Source organism: Betta splendens, chromosome 13, assembly GCF_900634795.4.
Source record: "Betta splendens chromosome 13, fBetSpl5.4, whole genome shotgun sequence".
Classification (NCBI taxonomy): Eukaryota; Metazoa; Chordata; class Actinopteri; order Anabantiformes; family Osphronemidae; genus Betta; species Betta splendens.
The window spans coordinates 4,584,602-4,604,959 of NC_040893.2; the positions used below are offsets into that span (position 1 = coordinate 4,584,602).

At 42.1% G+C, this 20,358-nt stretch overlaps 1 protein-coding gene across 2 annotated transcripts; it reads right to left on the reverse strand.

Annotated features, from left to right (window-relative positions):
- Nucleotides 1–4,406: 4,406 nt before the first annotated feature.
- hnf1ba (HNF1 homeobox Ba) lies at nucleotides 4,407–18,485 on the reverse strand. 2 transcript variants are annotated; one of them, XM_029172137.3, is made up of 10 exons: nucleotides 16,794–18,485; nucleotides 14,880–15,079; nucleotides 14,376–14,643; nucleotides 14,069–14,292; nucleotides 9,606–9,760; nucleotides 8,524–8,650; nucleotides 8,251–8,433; nucleotides 7,992–8,110; nucleotides 7,522–7,566; nucleotides 4,407–5,588 (listed from the first exon to the last, which is right to left on the reverse strand). In XM_029172137.3, the coding sequence occupies exons 1-10, from the start codon at nucleotides 17,168–17,170 to the stop codon at nucleotides 5,568–5,570; spliced, it is 1,719 nt and encodes a 572-aa protein (XP_029027970.1). In that variant the 5' UTR covers nucleotides 17,171–18,485; the 3' UTR covers nucleotides 4,407–5,567. The 2 variants fall into 2 exon arrangements, with proteins under 2 accessions (XP_029027970.1, XP_029027971.1); XM_029172138.3 differs by lacking the exon at nucleotides 7,522–7,566.
- Nucleotides 18,486–20,358: the final 1,873 nt, after the last annotated feature.

Genomic DNA, 20,358 nt, shown 5'->3' on the forward strand with positions numbered 1-20,358 from the left:
TCACTCAGCAACTTTTATTGTTATGCCAATGACAAGGAGGAGCAAAACGGAGAGGCATTGTTTTACTTGTGTTGTTGTGAAAGATTTACAGCTTAATGAGAGCAGTGTAAACTGTTCATCACCTCATCTGCCCTAAGCGCTGACTATAGCTCAGCAACGGCTCCATATACATGACAGAGGGACATATGTAGTCATTTAGGATCCAGAGTGATTAATAGCTGGGAGAAAAGACAGACAGACAGACAGACAGACAGACAGACAGACAGACAGACAGACAGACAGACAGACAGACAGACAGACAGACAGACATGAAATGAATGACCTTTTAAGCAGCTAACAAGCAATCTGCAGGTATGGAGGTAGAGGTTCCTCTAGTTATTTGTTTGATGACAGCACTTTTCTGCCTGTGTCTCCAGCTTACCATCTCGTAATATAACTCTTATAACTGTTGCATTGTCAATCTGGACTCCACCGTTTGGTCAAAGTGAAATCAGAATTTGATCCAACAGTCTAAACATTTTCTCCATCTTACTAAGGTTAAAGGTACCAGTAGTTCCAAACATCAACATTTGGACTGGTTGCACATAGTCTAGGCTGAGGTGAAGTGAGCTGACCTCTGGACTCAAAGACAACAATTACAACAGAGCATTTGTCATGACAGACAGTCATCTAGTGTCAAACTCCCCCAGAGCAGCTTGGTGCTGCTGATGCTGAATTTGGTGTCCTGTCTTGGCTTACTTACCTCCGGGTCAAGACACAGTTGCTTCCCAGTCAGCAGGTGTACTGTATTCATTCATTCATGTTATGTGGCTATATACTAGTCTATTTGTTAGGTACCAGTGCATCTTTGTTTGTCCTTCTAGCCTGGTCTGTGATTTTGAGTTGTTGAATAAGCATGTGCCTGATTTGCAACCAACCTACCAGTGTGTTGCTGCATTTGAATCCACTAGGCAGCAGGAATGGCACATTTTTCATTATACAATGACCAGACATAGGAAGGGCCACTTGGCTGGTGATGTTCTCGAGTGATAAATTAGATTTATCACAGATTTTCCCGAATTATATAATCTGGGTATTCTTTTACATGATCATTTGGTTTCTTATTTCATAAAGACTGATCTTGCTTGACCTGTCCAAATAGATTATATTATGTAAATTGAAAACTACTCTAAATGATGTCAGCCAGAAAGGTTTTATTAGAAGCAACAAGATAACAGGTCACTGCTGTCATTTAAATACAGACCATCCATGAACTTGAAGTTTAGGAGGGAAGTTGAAATGTAATGGAGCTACATCTTGAGCACCTGTTTGTATCATTTAGCTAATTTACCAGCAGTACTAGTTGTGATTATGTAAAAATAGAATTTGGAGGTAGCAGGCACATTTTATTTCCTTCCAGATTTGAATTGATTTTTTTATGTATACATATCTAAGAGGAGCTGGGATGATTACCAACAGTATGTGGTTGATACATTCCATTAGGAATGTTTGGATCATGTTCTCCTGCTCTTTATGGCTTCTATGAGACACCATTACATTACAATTGAAATGACGATTAGGCCTTTTCAATCTCACGTCCCCTCCTGTTCGTTGTGTCAATGCACGAGCCTCTGACAGCAGAGCGGGGCTCCCGTCCTGCTGTGTGTCCATTTGAAGGTTGGATCTGGACTGGCTGTAAGCATCCACTCCCCACCAGTAGGAGATCTAGCAGGAGAGGTAACCATTAACCCATGCCCCATTCTAGTCCTCACACCACTCCTCATGGATTATTAACCCATCCTCCACCAGGCTGATGACAGCATCAGCATGGCAACATCAATGTATCGAGATTCCAGTGAATATGGATTCTACAGAATCCAGATGCCATGATGTTTTCTGGACAGCGTCAACTGGATGACTCGAATCTGGATCTTCTGCAGGATTTATTACAGTTTTTGCATATAAATTTAGAGTCCTGCAGCTTTGACTTATTATATCTTATTTACTGTAGGTTGATCCTCTTCTGCAATTTAGGCTTAAATAGCGAGAGCAAGCAAGAAGCCACCATATAAAAAATATTTATCCTATCTCATTGTATTTTCTCCTTTCAAAGAAACGCAAAACTCTGAATGCTAATAATCAGAACAGAAGTGTACTTAAAGATCAAAAGCCACCTCTGTTTCCAGCCAAGCTGTCACTGTAGGTGGTACTGGTGGAGATGTACGGTGAAGGATACTGATTGTTGCCACAGAGGCCCGACTGATCTCCATCATTGTGCAAGGGCCCAGCAGTGACCTCCTTGATCAGGGATTCTGATGGAAGACTCCTGTCAGAGCAGCTCCATGCATGTCTATGTATTTCTCCATAGAAAGGTCTGAAAAAAACTCTGGTGTCAGTGACCAATTAGCTTGGGCAGAGAGTGGCCTCCTGACCCTTGACCCCTGCTGGGTAGTCTTATCCATTAACCCCTTGGGCCTCAGCTGGAGTTGATGTAGTATCCTTTCTTCTAATGCTGCTCAACACACAGCTGCATTCACACAGCAGCTTCCACTTTCTGTCCCTTTGTCCCATTTTGCCCTCCGCATCAGCTCACTTCTAACGTTGACCTCTTGTGCCCTCGGCTGCATTGACTCTGTTGGCCAACCTTCAGCAGGGCAACAGACATAGAGCTGTTACAGAAATAAACACTGGAAATCTCCTGCACTATTTTATTCAGTAAATGAGTAAATAAATGTGTCATAGAGAAGCATTAAGTTTTGAATGCTTCACTCTTGGGCCTCTGAGTGCTTCTGTGATGTGTGACACAGTTAAACTCCTTTTAGTTTCAGGTGACGCGATGCACCTGAATGTGAGAAAGGCAACACATTTCTTGACTGCCATTTGCCCAGAACACTATTTGTGAATCCCGTACGGCCATAGTTGAGTCACTAGCTGACCTTCCCTGTCACGCTCTCCTGCCTGGGAGTCATGCCATTCCCTCTCACAGGAGGTAAAGGGAGAGTCAGTGATCCGGTGTTCCCTGAGCAATTTGTTCTTTGATCAGGTGCTGTATTAGACCTCTCTTTTGAGCCTATGGAGGAGGCAATGCTTATCTTAAACTGAATCACTACTATCCTGAGGAGTGTTTAAAGTTTATCATGAAACATCAGCTTCTTGGAAGATGACAGCTGTCCAAATGTTGTTTCACTCATTTCCTTCCATTCCTTTTACTTGGGGCAGAAGGTAATGGCAGTTAAAAGATCACTACCTATGTTGGATAACATTAAAATCACAATAGTTCACAACTGCACATTAGACAGAACTAAGAAATGTGTATGAATTTACTAAATTCACTTTTCTGGTGAAAATTCATTGGCACATTATAACATAATTCAACCTGCAAATGTTTTTTACTTTTTATTCAAATCTTAATCAGCGGAGGAATTAAATGTGATGTTGAGAGTGTTGTTTCAAACTTTAACAAAAGCTAAAAATGTACTTCATAGCATTTAGTTTCTATTTAGATTAAAAAGGACATGGTTAGATCTTTAGAGGCTTCCTGGGTGTGAATATCAAAGGTCTCATTGAAAACCAAATGGAGCAACATCAGTGGATTACAAGGCTTCCTCAGCAGGACTCTATGAGGGAAGCATGAGGTCAACACAGGGTAAGAGTCAACACCTAAAGCATTTGATGCTTTAGGTGTAAGAGGTCTGTCTGTCTGTCTGTCTGTCTGTCTGTCTGTCTGTCTGTCTGTCTGTCTGTCTGTCTGTCTGTCTGTCTGTCTGTCTGTGGCATACAAAACACAACCATGTTTTCATATTAGAAAAAAAAACTTTACTTGTAATATCAATATTTTCTCAGAAAGTATAAATAATGATTTATGATTGATTTCAATTTTATACAAAAATAATACATAGGAGAAAAACGATCGTGTCCTGCCGCGCGAGTATGAGTGCCCTCACATCAGATGGCAGTAGATGTGCCTACAGTATAACAGTCACAAACCAACCAACAAAATAATAACAACATAATGACCTAATATTGAAGAGGAGACTGGATGAGTCACACGAATGATACAGAGGGTTGTTGTCTTTTGTCTTGTGCTGTTGTTGTTTCAGTTGCAGTGGAGGGAAACTTTTTGAAACTAAGTAGTTCACTACGCTTCTCTGTCTGAACGCACCTTAATACTGTCAGCGTGCAGATCTGTGGCCACCACTGCTGCTTCTCAGTCTTCCTGGATTCCAGTATGATTACAGCAGCTGCTGTCACAACATTCACCAAATTCCAGACTATGGCGAGTGTTTTGTTTCTGAATAATCGTCAATATTTTCATTCTGCACTGGAGGGTGGAAGGGGAGGTGGCTGTGTCCTGATTTATAATGAGGAGTTATTAACAACGTTTGTCCTTTTTGAAGTCTCCTCACATTGTGGCAGGAAGTGGAAGAGGGAGGGCTGGAAGGGGGGGAGTTCCATTCCTGCAATTCACCTGAATCTGTGTGCAAACAACACTCAGAGGTTTTCCACGAAGGGGAAGGGCCACTTTTAAAGTGTGAGTCATTTCTCCCCCCACAAGGTGAGACTAGGTTTGTAGATATGGCAGGCTAGCTTTTGGGACGTGGTGTGGTGACAAATAGAAGTCGTACCTACGCTACACACACATCCATCCATCTGCTTTTGTGTCATTTCACAGGCAGCTTTATAAACAGCAATCCTAGCATTCTATCATTGTTGATGACTTTGCTGTGCATTTTCATTTCCAGTCGCAAGTGTTCGATGCAGAATCCAGTTACGCGAAGCAATCGCAAACAGTTATAAACATGTTGCATAGTCCTTTCAAGATTGTCAAAATCTTTCGATCACAGTATACACGCTGAACCCAAAACGAATCCCTCACCTCGCGACGAGGATTCACCACCTGCACTCAAAACAGTACAGTAAACTGAGTGTGAGATAATAACATGGAAGACTCCTTTAAAGCCCATTAAGTCAACTTCATGCACTAGATCAGCACGAGTTGTTGCGATTGTCAAAGGGTTCTGCTTGCACACAAAGGCGTCTGGGGCACCTCCTGTGAGTGAGTCGTCTCCCCTGAGTCCGTCAGCCTTCACAGAGGCTGCATAGTGGCTCATGTATATTTTCATATGTTGTATGGTACATGCGCCAATCCTCTCTCAGATTTATAGAGTTCATGAGCAGTTCATGTTGTCTGGGTTTTGTTCCTTCATCACGTCACACACAAAAAAGGGAGAATGGAATGATCAGAAGGATGAATGCGCTTTGTTTTTTTCTTTTCTTATGAATGGGGCATGAAAAACTGAATACTGTTTTCAAGGACTGCTTAAGAATGATGCATCCTGGTTGATCGCATGTGTACAACAGAGGGGAGTCCAGTCTCTTCAGGTGCGGTGAGTTTGTTTTTTCTGCCCTTCTTTGTCCTCATTTCTAACGCCTTGCTCACCGTTGTCCCTCCTCCTGTCCTGTTTTGTTGACTGACTCATCATCCAGCGCACCGTTGCCGGGTATTAGGAGTTGTCATGGTTACCGCCGTAAGAGGATGGAAAAATTTGCTCCAGTTGCTTGGCACCGGGGAAGTCAGGTGGACGCTCTCACCAGGCTTGAAGAGGACACTGAAAAAGAGCGGGAGGGAAGTGTCAGACTAAATTGGCCATAATAACCTCCTGTCCAGTGACACAGGCACACACGTACATGTATATAATGTGTAGAGCCGCAATACACAGCAGATACTAACGGTGAAAACAACAAGTACACTCATTTAGGCACTCTACATTCTTCATGCTATCACACCAATTATAAGGGTGCAACTAATGATTAGTTTTAAAATTGAATAATTTTTGAACGATTTTCTCATTAATCAATTACGCAGTCCAGATCCAGTTTGCTTGTTTTACAGCAAATTAATTTTCACTTAAGCTAATTAACCTATTCACTCAGCTGTTGCTATCTATGGCACCAGTTCAAAATGTTTCTTTTTTACTTTTTACCTTAGTACTTCTATTTAACGACTGATTTACTACTTAAAACACAAATGCGTGAATACAAGGAATGTGGCATGTTTCTTAATTTTTCAGTGTTAGTTGCAACTTGTTCTGTAAAATGTGTTTAAATCCACAACTCAGGGGAACAAATAAACCCATTAGTTTCCAGTAGACGTGTAACTAGTAAGAACAGGTTTGGTGTTATTGTTTTTCAAAATGAGAGAAATATATAAATGCATGTCTTGTGTGGAGAATGATTATTATGTGTAGTGATTAACGTGAAGATTTCGTCTGCTACTGTTAAATACACACAATTACACTAACGATTTTGTTATGTCTGTGGATTTTCCCCCTTCTTTCCCCAACAGGGGTGGAGGCAGGTGACCCCGGTGTGGCCCTGCAGCCAGCAAACAGCCTCACCTGATAAAGCTGACCTGTAGCTAGAACCTCAGCAGAACTGGTTATAATGAAGGGTTCTTAGTAAACACTGAGTGCTATAAAGCCTAAGTGTGCTGGTCGTATCAAGAGAAGAATCCTGATAAGAAAATCCCCAGGAGATCCTGCTCGCTAATTGTTTACCCCTCAAATGGGTTTGTTAAATACCACAGGTCGTGATAGTCATGTACAAAAGTCAAAACTTAAGTCATTACTTGAATGTTATCATAGTAATTTTATTAATTTTGTTATTTATACTTAGTCAGTTAATGTCTAAATAAAATTAAATCTATATGTGATAATATTAATTAAAGGATTTCATGTTTGTTAAAAACTAATATATCTGACATATGATACTTCAAATATTAAATTGCTTAAAATTGGAATTTTCATAATAAATGAAGTATAGTTTTATACTGTAGGCTTTTATCACTATATCTACGCTAAGCATGATTGTGTGTCAGTACAAATCACCAATTCTCCCTGCAGAAGAGCACCCAGGTCAACATATGTCTATTATCCTCCAGCCTCTAATAGATTTGTGTTTTGCGAGTGCTACCATGTTATCACCCCATCAACCTATCAGTCAGTCAGTAGCAGTTACAGGTACATGTGCTCTGGCCCAGCGTGGGAAATTGAGCGTGTGAAAGCACCGCAGACAACATTTCAGGCTGGAGCGATCACCATGAGCGGGGAGAAGTAGGAAAGAGGAAGAGGTAATTACCAAAGAAAAAAAAAAGCCTCCTCCCCACCCCCACCCACAACATCTCATCTCCAGCCTCACTGTAGCATGGAGGAAAGTAGCAGGACACAGGGCTTGAGAACTTTGATCAACATCGAGGCTCATTTCCTTAACTCTTAGCAGAGCAAAGTGAAAGGGGGGAGCGTTAATCAAGAGGCGCTAAGGGTGAAAGAACATGTGATTGATTGAAGGCTGAAGAGGAAATGGGAATTTGGAGGAGTGTGTTATCCACATGTCTGCCTTGTCTATTGGTTTGGATTCAAACAGCAAATGCATATCAGCAGGATTCCCAAACAGTAACAATGTGCACAGCTACTTCAGTGTCTTGATGCCTTTACTCATTTTGTAACTACATGACTGATCATGACTGAATAAAGTTGTATTTACCCAGGAGAGACCCCCAAGTTGCACCATCTTGTTTACAGGAGCATCCTAATGTGACAGGAATTAAATAAGTCAACAGACCATCATAACACACACACACACTTCTCCCCTGCCATTAAAGTAGTTCCACAAGTTACTGTGCTTCGATTGTGTCGCTTCTCTATATCGGAGCACTGAGAGGATGTCAGCGTGATTTGTGTGTGTGTGTGTGTGTGTGTGTGTGTGTGTGTGTGTGTGTGTGTGTGTGTGTGTGTGTGTGTGTGTGTGTGTGTGTGTGTGTGTGTGTGTGTGTGTGTGTGTGTGTGTTGCTTTACAGAAGATGAAAAATAACTCATTCCAATCCTATGCCATTTAACGCCAATTACAATACAAATGCCCCTTTACTGATTGGTTGGACTAGCTTTAACAGGTGATAGGCTGAGTGCAGCCGCAGCTGGTGAGATGTGATGCCATGTGATGTGATGAAGACTGACCGTCTTGCTTGTGGACATGGAGCTGAGGGTGCTGAGGCTGTTGGCGTCTGTGACCACCATGGCTGATGGGAAACGTGAAGGGTGAGAGTATTGCGGAGGCTCCTGCTTGTGAGGGTACACTGCAAAGAAAAACAAGAATAAAAACACATGTCATATAAAATTTAACGCGTTTTATTATAGTAGTTTGCAAATAAATATTTGAGGGCAGTATTTTGAAGCATAACCATTTCCATTAATAAAAAGCAAACGTGTTACTGACTGTGCGAATGTGTGACGGTCGCCATGAAAGGCTGCTGGCTCATGTGACTGGGGGACTGCTGCATCAGACTCTGATGGTGGGGGCTGTGGAGCTGCTGGGAGAACGGCACAGGCTGCAGCGCCGCGAGGCTTCCTGCCACACTGTTGATCACAGGCACCGTCTGAGACTGCGACGTGTTTAGACCTGCACGAACGCAGTAAAACATTGCTCAGACCACCAGTGGGGATGAAACTAACGACGATGACTTTTAATCTCCAGGAGGCGACAACTTACTCTGTGCTATGGCCATGACTCCAGATAGAGGCATGATGAGGTTCTGCGTCTGCTGGTGGCTGTGGTGGGAACTGTGGATGTTTGTCAGTGTGCTAACTGGGGGGAGTCCTCCACCCGAACCGGAAATCTGGGAAAAGAAGAAGAAAAAAATCATCTTGAGTATCTGTTAAATACAGTAAAGCCTCATCAGTGAAACAAACAGCTGAAATAAAATAGTTGTAGTAATAACTGTAGTAAAGAGTCTTTTGTATTCACTGCACTTATGAAACTCAACTTATACACAGCACATAAGCAAATACTGATGAGACACAAAGAGGAAACCATGCTAAAGAAAAGTAGAGCATACATGAATCATGTTGCTGAATCAGCTTGTTTACTTAAACTAATATGTCCATTCTTATTTGCACAAGACAGGTGTATCCAAATCAACACCCACCATATGTACGTGTCCGGGAAGGGATAAGCCTAAATCTACTGAATCTGACTAAAGCCAGCTGACCCTCAGCTAAACACACAGCTGTCACCTTTGACCTGCTGCACACTGCAATCCCTGTGCTCTTCTGACACACAGCTCCAAATGATGCAACGCTTTCAAGGTAACTTTATTAATTAATGATTTATTAATGAGCCTGGTTTAAATAAATGATATTGTATTTTGACACCATGCATTGTTGCACCATGGCAAAAGTGCTATAGGTCCGCTCAGAGGTTCCCTTGTCACTGATCAAATATTGGACTAGGGCAGAGGGGAGAGACTGTGAAGTAAAAAAAAAATTTGGGCGTCATCTCTCCACCTGCGGCTCGTCTTTGGAAGGCATTTAATCAATAAGAACATAATGTTTCTTTGTCACGTTTATTGGCTGAGTGATGAACATGCCTGGTGCAGTCCAGGGAAGACCGTGTCATGTTTGAGCCATGGCCTACAACCCCAGCTCCACCTTCCAAACACAGCAGCACAATGTGCTAATTGTTGGTGATTCCATGGGAGAGGAGGTTCAGGAACCTGCTTTGTGTGTTTATGCTAAACGCTGGCCTGCTCTTATCTAATCTGAGGCCGTGAGGGCCTAGGTGTGTTCACTCACCATCTTGGCGTCAGGTGACAGCAGACTGTGGCTGTGGTCCATTCCTCCTGGAGACACCTGCTGGAGGACCGACTGGCTGGTCGCCATGGCGTTGCTGCCGTGGTGACTGATGGTCGTGGAGGAGGTGACCTCACCCGGGGCCTGGCTGTAACGCACTGAGAGAGAAACGCAGAGTTTAGCATGGCTCGTACTGACTCACACGTACTGTTGTGTGCCACAGCTACACCAGCTACAGAGGCCGGAGACATATCAGCGCAGGCGTCGTTCTGTTAATGCGTCCAGCCAGACTCACCTGCTCTTTAACTCAGACAGGGGAGAACTGAGCAAACAAACACAGTGACCTGTCCATGGCTGCTATCTGCATAGCTCAGCCAAGGCCGTTCTCTGTGTACACACATTCACAAACGCACAACTCCTATCAAACTCTGTAGCGAGCCCACAAATTCTACAGATGATGTTCAATATTACGTCAGCGCAAATTTCTTTGATTATAGCCAATTTGCATATTATTGAACTAAATTTTCTGACTTTGCAGATCTGTCCTGTATCACCTAGAACCTTATAATGCTCAGCACTGTATTCCCAAACCTGACCAGTTTATTTTTGGTCAGTTTTTTTGGTTGTTAAAGCATACCTGACATATAATAAATATATGTAAATAAAAATTAAGAACGTAGTGGGATGTGGACATCAAAAAGTAAAGTAAGATCTCTGAAAAAATTTTAATATTCCTATATTTCAGTGAAAATGAAAAGGAAGATCTTAGTGTCATTGCTAGCCCCAAACGTAGACTGTCTCCTCCCTCCCCTTCACAATGACAATCCAATGCCTGTTTGCTGATGTAGGCCCCTTCTGATACCAACACAGCAAACATTACACAATTACAAGCAATGTCAAACACATTCTTATCCTGTGCTCTCAGCCTCACACAGACACAGGGAGCGTCCTTCCCTCTGTGGAGAGCAGAGACAGACTCTGTTTACACTCAGATTTCGCATCTTACTCGAGCTCTCCATCCCTGACCCGGGTAGGACAGCCAACCACCCGGCCAAAGTAGATCAGACCTGACAGGAAGCTTTAACATACAACCGCTGCGAGATAAAAAAAAACAGGGAGGCCACAAAGCACTGATTTCTTCTTGCTGGAAATTGAAACAGGATGTGAGGGCGTTTGCTTAGTCTTTATGTTGTGTGCCTTGATACAAATTTGTGTGTTTTACAGAAGATTGGAGCATAAATAAAATAATGCTCAAATTCAAGTTCAACATTGTTGGAATTTCATTTAATTTACTATACTACTTTGCTTCTAGGCTACTTGTAGGCTAGTAATATGTAGCTAGGATGAATGTAACAAAATTTACAGCTTCTTTCACACCTAAAACTAAATAGTAATAGTTTAGTGTATTGTGTAAACATTTACTGTAGCAAAATAAATCTTGTTAAGGAAGATGCTGTATATAGGCTGTAAGGTCGTTCATATTTTAAAAAGCTAAGCTAACTCATAGCTAATTGTCAGTAGCTTCATATTTAAACAAGCTGTGAAACATTTAACATATTAAAAACTATCTGTAGGATAGATCGATTATAATACTTTCTTTAGAGAGCTGTGCGGCCTTTGAACCTTTGGACACGGTCGACCCATCTGTTTGGCTAATGTTTCAATTCTGAGCTAGGCTAAAAAACAGATGCACACAAGCATTTGGTAGCAAAATTGCATTTGACTTTGAGCAAAAACCGAAAACAAGGGAATATCCTTAGAATGTTGAACTAGCACTGAACAGACAAAGAAACCTGGTCATAATTCATCCTCTAAAGTAGCCGTTCTCCATTTTGTTAAGGCCACAGACTTCATATTGTCGTCTACAGCATAGCGGCAGCCCCGCGACACTCCGCCGTGCCTTGTAAACGCTGCCACAGAACAATAAAGCACTCCATTGGACTCATGACCCCTATTGCCACACAATGGCCAAGTACTCATAAAAAGGCAGTTATCTCCAAGCTGGGCAAGCTCTTAAAGTGTTAGCGGGAGAAAAGGATGCTTTTAAAGCCAGTAAAAAGGATTTTCACGATCAAAATGCAGGGACTCTGACTCTGAAACACTGAGAGCACAATTTTTTTATCATGTTAAAACTTCATGACTCTGGAAAGAGGGCTTGACTCAGTAAAATCACAAATTAGTTCCAACTAGAAGACCAGATTTCAGGAGCAGGGGGGAGGGCGAGAACTTCACAAGGGGAGTGGTAGTGGGGATCTTCAGCAGGTTTAAAGGGCTCTAGCTCCCTGTGTGACCCATGTAATATCAAAGCCTGTCTTCCCATCCCCAGGCAGTGATCATTGTAGTGCCGGGCATATGACAGACCTCCTGGGACTCCGCAGGACGTAGCCAGCCCTTCTCTCTGTGTGACTGAGAGCGGTGGAAAGTGCAGAGTTGGGCGCTCTTTTCTGTGTGTGCCCCTGTTCTCAGCTACCCTGAGGTGACGGGAAGCAGAGCAGCCCACGGACAATGCCCCCTACTACTGTATCTGATCTGGAACTCCTGAGTCTGCTGAATCTACCAGTACAATAGTTTCTACTTCAGCAAAAGTGAAAATGTAATAGCTTAAAATACGCCTCCTAAGTAAACAATAAATAAAAAGTACATAACTATCAGCAAACTGCACATTTGTACAGCCAGTTTAGTTTTGTGGTCCTTTTACTATAATGTAATAAATAATAATTAATAAATTATAATATTAATAAAATTAATAAATAAAAAGACTAAACTATTCCATTTGGGCAGTTCACACTGTTTTAGAAGTTTCTTGCTTGTTCCAACCTTGCTTTACATGTTACTGATCATAGATGCGTGTCCACATGCGCCAGATTACAAAATCTCTTTCATTTCCAAAAGGTACAAAAAAAGGCCACCTCCTAAACCGCACGTCTCACTGTTTGACCATCTATCTAATTCTGACCAGCTCAACCGAAACAGAATCAATAGAAACTCCCCAAGTAAGTGGAGTTTCTTTGATCTGACCCAGCGGCGACCTCTCGCTCGTATGACTATAGGTGTGGCGATGGTTCCAGAAGGGGGTTACTAGCTTTCTCTCTCTAGGCAAAGAAAGGGTCATCAGTCCTGTCTGGCCAGAAAAGAGCCAATACTGCAGCGGACAGCTCCTGCTGCTCCAAGTCTGTGCCCAGCCTAAGCATCTATACTACTGCCCATAAAGGTGAGAGGGAGGCTTTAAAACCAGTCCTCCTTCAGTCCCAGCAGAGATAAATGAACCTAGGTTACAGTCACTGCAGTCTCCCAATACGCCACAGACAAAGGGACCCCCTGCTGAGCCGGAGTATAGAGAGTAGAAGTCAGAGGAGTCCCTTATCAAAGGCCTGGGAGATGTAGTAGCAAAGGGTTTTAATTGTCCATTAAGAATGCATAATACAGGCCGTGCCCTGGCAACGCAATGAGACCCCCCGCTGGGGTATTATTGTCCGGCCAGAGGCTGACACTGAAAAACAGCTGATGCTGTCGGCAGGATGCCAGCAGGACACCTTGTAAGTAGCTGGCTTTAGGCTTTCGGGGGGAGCCGTGCACAGACTCTTCCTTTCTGCCGCTCCAACCTTATAACCAGCCCCTCTGGCTTCGCAACCTGAGGTCAACGCCTGGTCAGGTGTTCTGGGACGCCGGAAAGAAATACACGCTGGACCAGCTTAACCAAAGGTTAAAAAGCAAATCAAGGCAAAGTGTTTGTTTTACCTTCAGAGCTTCAGAGTTCACCTCATGGTACCAACGAGGGGACAACAATAGCATAGACTCTAAGTGAGTCTCTCAAATCACAGGTTTTGGTTGTCAGGATAATGCAGGGAGCCCTATCAGCCTTGTTTTTAAGTTGTCTGCACTAGGTCATCTCTGTAAATACTAATTAGGCCGAATGCAAACATCAGTTCAGGGTGAAATGGTCAGAGCAGTGACGCTCAGCGTTTCCTTGTTTTGGAAACGCTCTAAGGTGAGACATTGGTGCGGGAGGAGAAAATAGAGAAATGACGGCGTCATGTTGAGGTAATGCGAACGTGTCTGTTCCCCCCCGTCCTCCTCGACCCTGGTCTGACCCTGGTCTGTCACAGGTTCGCTGGCCTTTGTGTCGTGTTTCTCCATGCTTACTTTGGAGTGGAGATTGCAGGTACAATGCGGATTGTTCTCGCTGTGTTTTCAAAGATCGGAATAACAATGGCATTTGCTCAGCTCATTCACTCACGCTCATTGATCACTGCCCCCCACCTTGTCTGCCTCTGATCACATCATCTGTGCCTCTGACCTCCTCTTACTGTAGTCACACACAAGTCATGCAAATGTTTGCCCAATTAAAAAATCAGGATTAGATGTCAGGACATGTGATGCCGGTCGTGTTGGTCATTTCTAACATTTACAGCCAAAGGAGGACATTTAGAGAAATGCACGCAAGGCAACGCCACATGGCAGCTTACTGGGAGGTGAAGCGCTGGTCTGGGGATGATGAGGCGAGCTGTGCGAGAGCAGAGGGTTGATGCTGTGGGTCGGAGCCGTGATGGCGTCCATGGCCAGCTTCTGCCTGAAAGCTTCCTCCTTACGCCGGTTGGCAAACCAGTTGTAGACCCGCACTTCGGTTACCAGATTGGAGCCAAGGCCCTGAGCCTTCGATGGGGAGACGCCTCTCTGAAGACACTCCGCTCTGCAGTAACCGGTCATACAAGACAGATCAGCGTTGATATCACTGGATTTCATTTGTTTCCTGTGTGATGTTTTGTACAGTACCTGTTGCACTCCTCCACCAAGGCCTCTCTCTCCTCCTTGCTGGGGTTCTTTTGTCGCTCGTAGGCTTGGTACAGGATTTGCTGGGACGCAGGGCCCCACTTGAAGCGGTTGCGTCTCATTTTCTTGCAGGAGGGTTCACTGCTGAGCTCCTCGCCCGGCTGACCCATGCCCTGACCTGTAGGGTTGAACTCTGGGAAAAAGAACGCCGGGTCCTGGTTGCCCTTGTCTGCCATATTGCCGCCAGAACCTTGCACTGCTTGGTTGAACTCTGGAAAATAAAAAGATGACGTTTAGAATGTTTTGCTTGAGAAAAATGATAGTGGTGATTTCCACTTATATTTTGTTTTCTGATGGTCATGGAGGTAGTTGCAGGAACATGCCACCCGGTAACATGAGGAAACACTCAATCCAACTACATATCTACAGGTTTCAAATCCAAATAAAGCGCTGCGCTGCTTGCCAGCGACGAATTACAGGCTGTGAGAAACTCAAATATTAACTTACGTCTGAGAATTTCCCGCTGCTTCCTGACATACCAGGTGTAGAGGGCCGCTCGCTTTTGCGTTTTCATGGGTGTGCCTTTGTTGAGGTGCTGTGAGAGGTGAGATTGGTTCAGGCCCGTGATGTCCACCACCTCCCGTTGTGGGATGTTGTGTTGCTGCATGTAACCTTTGATCATGCGGGCAGCGCGCCACGGATCCTCACTGGGTTCAGGTAATAAACAGGAGCAGAAAACAGTCGCTCATTTCAACACTGTTCTGCTGCTTTTGAAGGGAAGTGATAAAAAGCAGAACCTTTATTCTGATTGTATGCCAGTCTATCAGTCTATAACAGAAAAAGTTTTTTTTATATTTTTATTTTAAAGTACAAACAACACAACGTATGTATATTTTCATTCCATTCCCTGTGTTTGAGTTAAAGGGTCAGGAACAACAATAACCACTCTCACAGACCTAATTATCACTGTGGCCTGTGCTACCGTCATAAATATTTTCAATAGGTTCAAGTGGAATCAAGACTAGAGACTGAGAGACTTATTATGCCACTCACTGTGACAAAGAGAGGTCTAATTGTTTTACATTGGATGCCTGAATACATATTAAATATGTATTATGCACAATACAAGGGTAATCATATTGTTACCAAATTATCAAATACGCTGGCACAACTTCTAATAAGACACATATATATAATATATTTTAAAGATCCTCAAATAAAAAATATATTACACAGAGTTGACTTAGAACAATAAAATATTATATTGTCTTTTTCACTACATATGTTGTTTAATTAATATTTAGGTGACCTTGCGCTGACGTTTAGCTCTAACGTTTAAAAAGGTAAAATACAACAGCAAGAAACCTTCGTTTTAAGTAAATTATAGGTAGGTTGTCTTTGTCCATGCGGTGTTTAGCTCCGCGGAATCGGACTTTTAGCTCCTAAAACGTCGATGACCTTACCTGCACTGTCAGGGCCTCATATTAATCTCCTATGCGTCACATTTATAAAACGAAGCGTCTAGTCGCATGTCACCAGCGGAGCCAGACACACTGACATCGGTAATTAGAGCAAACCTACACACGTCTGTTTGTTTTGGAGAATGTGGAGGCCCACATCTAAGTCTGCGGGTTTAGTAGGAGATGTTAGTTTATAACTTTTGACAATGAATAACCAGATCTCCATTCACTCTAATCACACGCCACTGTGTATCTTTCAGTTGATGATTTATAGAATAAAATTAATAATAACTTAACTACACGTGGGTTCGTTTTGATATTCTCCCGGTTCTGTGTTGAGTGTCAGTCATTCGTTTTCAAGTTTGAGTCGAGATAATTAGATAATTTTTACAGGCAACAGTCATTCTAATTTCACATTAGGTTGAATAATTAAGTGATACATTATTATTATTATTATTATTATTATTATTATTATTATTATTATTATTATTATTATTATTATTATTATTATTATTATTGCATTTTGTTAAAGTAAAAGTTAAAATAATTTAGATTCTAAATTTTACACCAAAAGCTCAGAAAAACTCACCACGGATTTTTATTTTTGTTTTATTTTTTCACTATCTTCAACTGATATTTTGCAGAGGTAGAGAAATAATAATCCATGTGGATAATTAGTAACCTGAAAGTGAACAGCGATTGGTGGCGGGTTTTTTAAAAGTGTAAACGATAAAAGAAGTATGTTTTCACAGTGTAAAGGCTTCTGGCTTTTTTCTATTATTTCTTTTTTTTTACTTTTTAGCCGAAACCTTCAAAATAAAGCTCGCGTATATGCGATAAATAAACTAAATCTAAATAAGACTTCATGAACGTTCGTTTTCACTTTCACATTCAACGTCACGCCGTCGCAGTTTAACTTCATTTAGCAGCTTTTAATGACAAATCTGTGTGGACAACTTACGCCAACATGCGCTCAACCTCCGCCCTCTGCTCGACGGCCTCCTCCGTGTTGAGCGACTGGAGCTCCTTCAGTATCGGAGGGGTGTCGTAGTCGTCGCCGTCCTCGGAGCCCTCGTCCCCGGACAACTTACCCTTGCTGTGGCCGTTGGTGAGCGTGTGGAAGACTTTGGAATCGGTGTCCGGCCCGTTGATCTTGCCGCTCGGAGGAGCAGCGGGAGACATGGGCAGACTCTCCAGTTTTACTCCAAAGCCCGGCGGGCTCGGGTCCATATCATCCAGGGCCTGAATCAAAACATCTTTGGTAACTCCTGAGTCCAGCAGGGCGCTGAGGAGCTCCTGCTGCAGGGATGTCAGCTTGGATACCATTTTAGAGAACATTAAAAAGTCACCATAGGCCGGCTGAGTGTGGATAAAGGGGAATTAGTGCCAAAAGGAAAGTGTCCTTATTCCTCTGCTGCTCCAGTGTTGTGGTGAGCTCACTAGTGGCACCTGCTCCGAGAAACGTCTTCACTTCCCTGTTGAAGGGGAGGATGGAGCTGCTTTGCCATGATGCTTTCCGAGCGCAGGGGCATATAAAACATGGTAATGAGTGGGCCGGCTGATGGCGGCCTTTATGTAAATCCACGGAATAAGGCCCACTCTGGACCGAGGCAGACGTGTGTTTACACTGCTGCTTTTATTGGCTCCCCTTATCAGCAAAACTTTGACGGACTTTGGACCGCGTTGTATACGCCATAAAGACTTGAAAAGAAAGGCGAGCTGCGCGCTCACATCAACAGAGCTTTCAGCCCACGTTTCAGTTTGAAACCAGGATATGGTCTAGAAGTATGTGACACACACAGGAGAACTGCCACCTGCTCTATTAGTTAGTCCGTTTAAGGGTTAGTTAATTTTAGTTCGTAATGATTTAAACGCTTTGCCTTGATCACTAACTAATAGCTGTTAATGAGGTGTTACTGTCTTAATTAGGTCAGCTGTTTGTTTCCTTTTATTATCTAACAAACAACATATTTATACATTTAACACAATAATAGTTGAATCATGACAACTTTCCGTGAAATAATAAGAGTTTTAGCATGTATTTTAAACCAAATAAATACCTCTATTACTGCTTATTACTACTTTTCTTTAAATGTGCATATAAACTAGGAAAGCGGGACAAAGGTCGAATAGCTCGAGCAAAATTTGGTATTACGAATCACAACCCGACGTTGTCATCGTTTTAGTGGAAATAATGCGCAAATCAAACAGTCGTAAAGCGGAGTTTTCCCAGTCTTCTGCAGCCATCACGCAGCAGCAGGTGCAGCGGTGTTCTGACTTCAGAGGTTCACGCAAACTCAGTGGAATACATTCTGCAAACTTACTTACAGCGCTGTTATTAATGGGACATAATAATTCGCTAGCTGTAATGAAGCTAAAGAGTCTCAGTCATGCAAATGCGCAGCTGAGTGAGCGTCCTTTCACTGGGATTTATTCTGGCATTATAAGTTTGGAGTTTTCCTTAAATGTGTAAAAACGTATCTAGAACCTGAGTCATAAACGTAGCAAAACTCAAAATCGCAGTGGTTTACGTTAACTGAATATAAATGGTTTTTAAAAAGCGATAACAGACCCTTTCACAATAAAGTTGCCTATTTATCCAACTTACCTGAGACGTGAACGGCCACACCTGAGAAACACGTTACTTACAAAATGACTCAAATGAAGATACTCCTCCAACTGTATGTTAATTTTAAAGGATGTAGTTTTCTTCTTACTAAACGAGTAAGATAAATCATTCATAAAGTAGGGATGCCGGTTTAATATGCTGCACCTCTAGGAAGCTCCTGAGTGTCTGAGTCCTTATATGAGAAAATTATACCTACTGCTGAACTGACTCTATCCTGAAAGAACTGAATCACATCAGCTGAATTCAAAGTGATTAAACTAAAGTTTTTGTATTAATACTAAAATAGCACAAGTCAAAAACGTTCTCTCTGCATTTGTGTGGTTTATGCATAAGTCGATAGGACACACTACAATCTAAACATTAAATCTATATAGCTCCTCTCCCACTTTTGACATTACTATTTACACCACATCATTAGGGAACTTAATACATTTGGATAAAATACATTACTAATCACTTCAATTTTGAAACTAATGGTGCATTTTATTCTACTAGAGGCTTTGTAAATTTTACATTAGTTGTCTGGTTGCAAGGTGTTTTGGTGTCACTATAAATATCAAATACAGTTACAGTAAAGTCAAAGTATAAAGATGCAGAAAATTATTCATTTGTAGTAAATAATTCAATGCATTTGTCATTATATACCCAGCAGAACTAAACAACAAACCGAAATTTAAAGCGACTGTACTATTACGTTATAAAACTACATTATGTTCTTATAATAATATTGTACATACAATACAGATATTACAATGAAGTGTAGTGAAGTAAAAAAAAATATTATTATTATTATTATTATAGAGTTTTAGTGAGGAACTGTTCAGTACAAGTACCTGCAGTATTGACAGGAAGCTTAACATGGTGCTCTTACTGCTTTCAGTCATAGCAAATAAAATCAAACCACTTTAAATAAAATCCTTGTTCTGCAAACACGGCTCCAGAAGTGACCCAGGTGCCACTGACCTCCTGTGAACATGTATTAAGGTTTACGACGATATCCTTGGCCAATTATTGGTCAAACATGTAATCTTTCAGTGTAGTATCAATGTGGTTGATCATTAGTAATATGCGTTGCCTTAAACCTCTTCGAAGCAAGCCAATATGGTAGAGTGACTTAATTAAACTGAAAATGTGTGGCTACTACAGGTTTAGCCATGCGCCAGAACCTTGTGACATGTTGGAGGATATCACTAGAACACAGTAACCCAAATGCTTCATTTACAATACAGGAAGAGATAAAAAAACACCATAAAGCTAAGACAAAGCCATATCAAGTTGACTACTAAGCACAGGAGACACTTTAAAAGAAAAAAGTGAATTATTTTATTATGGTAATGCTTCATGTAGGGGACGTTTTATTCCAGCATCACACCTCGTCAAAGACGTGGTGTGTTTCTCTGCCTGCGACCCGAGGGTTGTGGGTGTCGCTCACAGATTGCACCATTCTCTTATCTCCGGCTGCTATTGTCGAGTTGAGTTTCCCCACGGCTGAACACCTTGGTTACCCTTCGCTCTGGTGTGTAAACCACCCGTCGCTGTGTTATGTGGGTAAAGTTAATAACCCAGTGGAAGCAGATAAATGACAGTCTGTCTGCAGCGCCGTCATCTCAGGTGACAAGTTAATGACTTAAGTGTTCGTTTTTAGGGCCCAAGGAAATCGACTTAGGAAATACTTCTATAACAGAATAAATGGGACTAAATATGTGTAAAAATAAACAAATAAAAGATTCAAATATACATTTTAGATTTTCCCCAACAGTGTGATGTCTGTGTGGCATTAACATTACTTATAGCCAGTGTTAACGAGTGCATACAAATACACGGGAACGCACATCTTGTCACCTCACAGTGACACGTCTCAATTTTCTTTGGCACCTTCGTGTGTCTTCATTTAAAA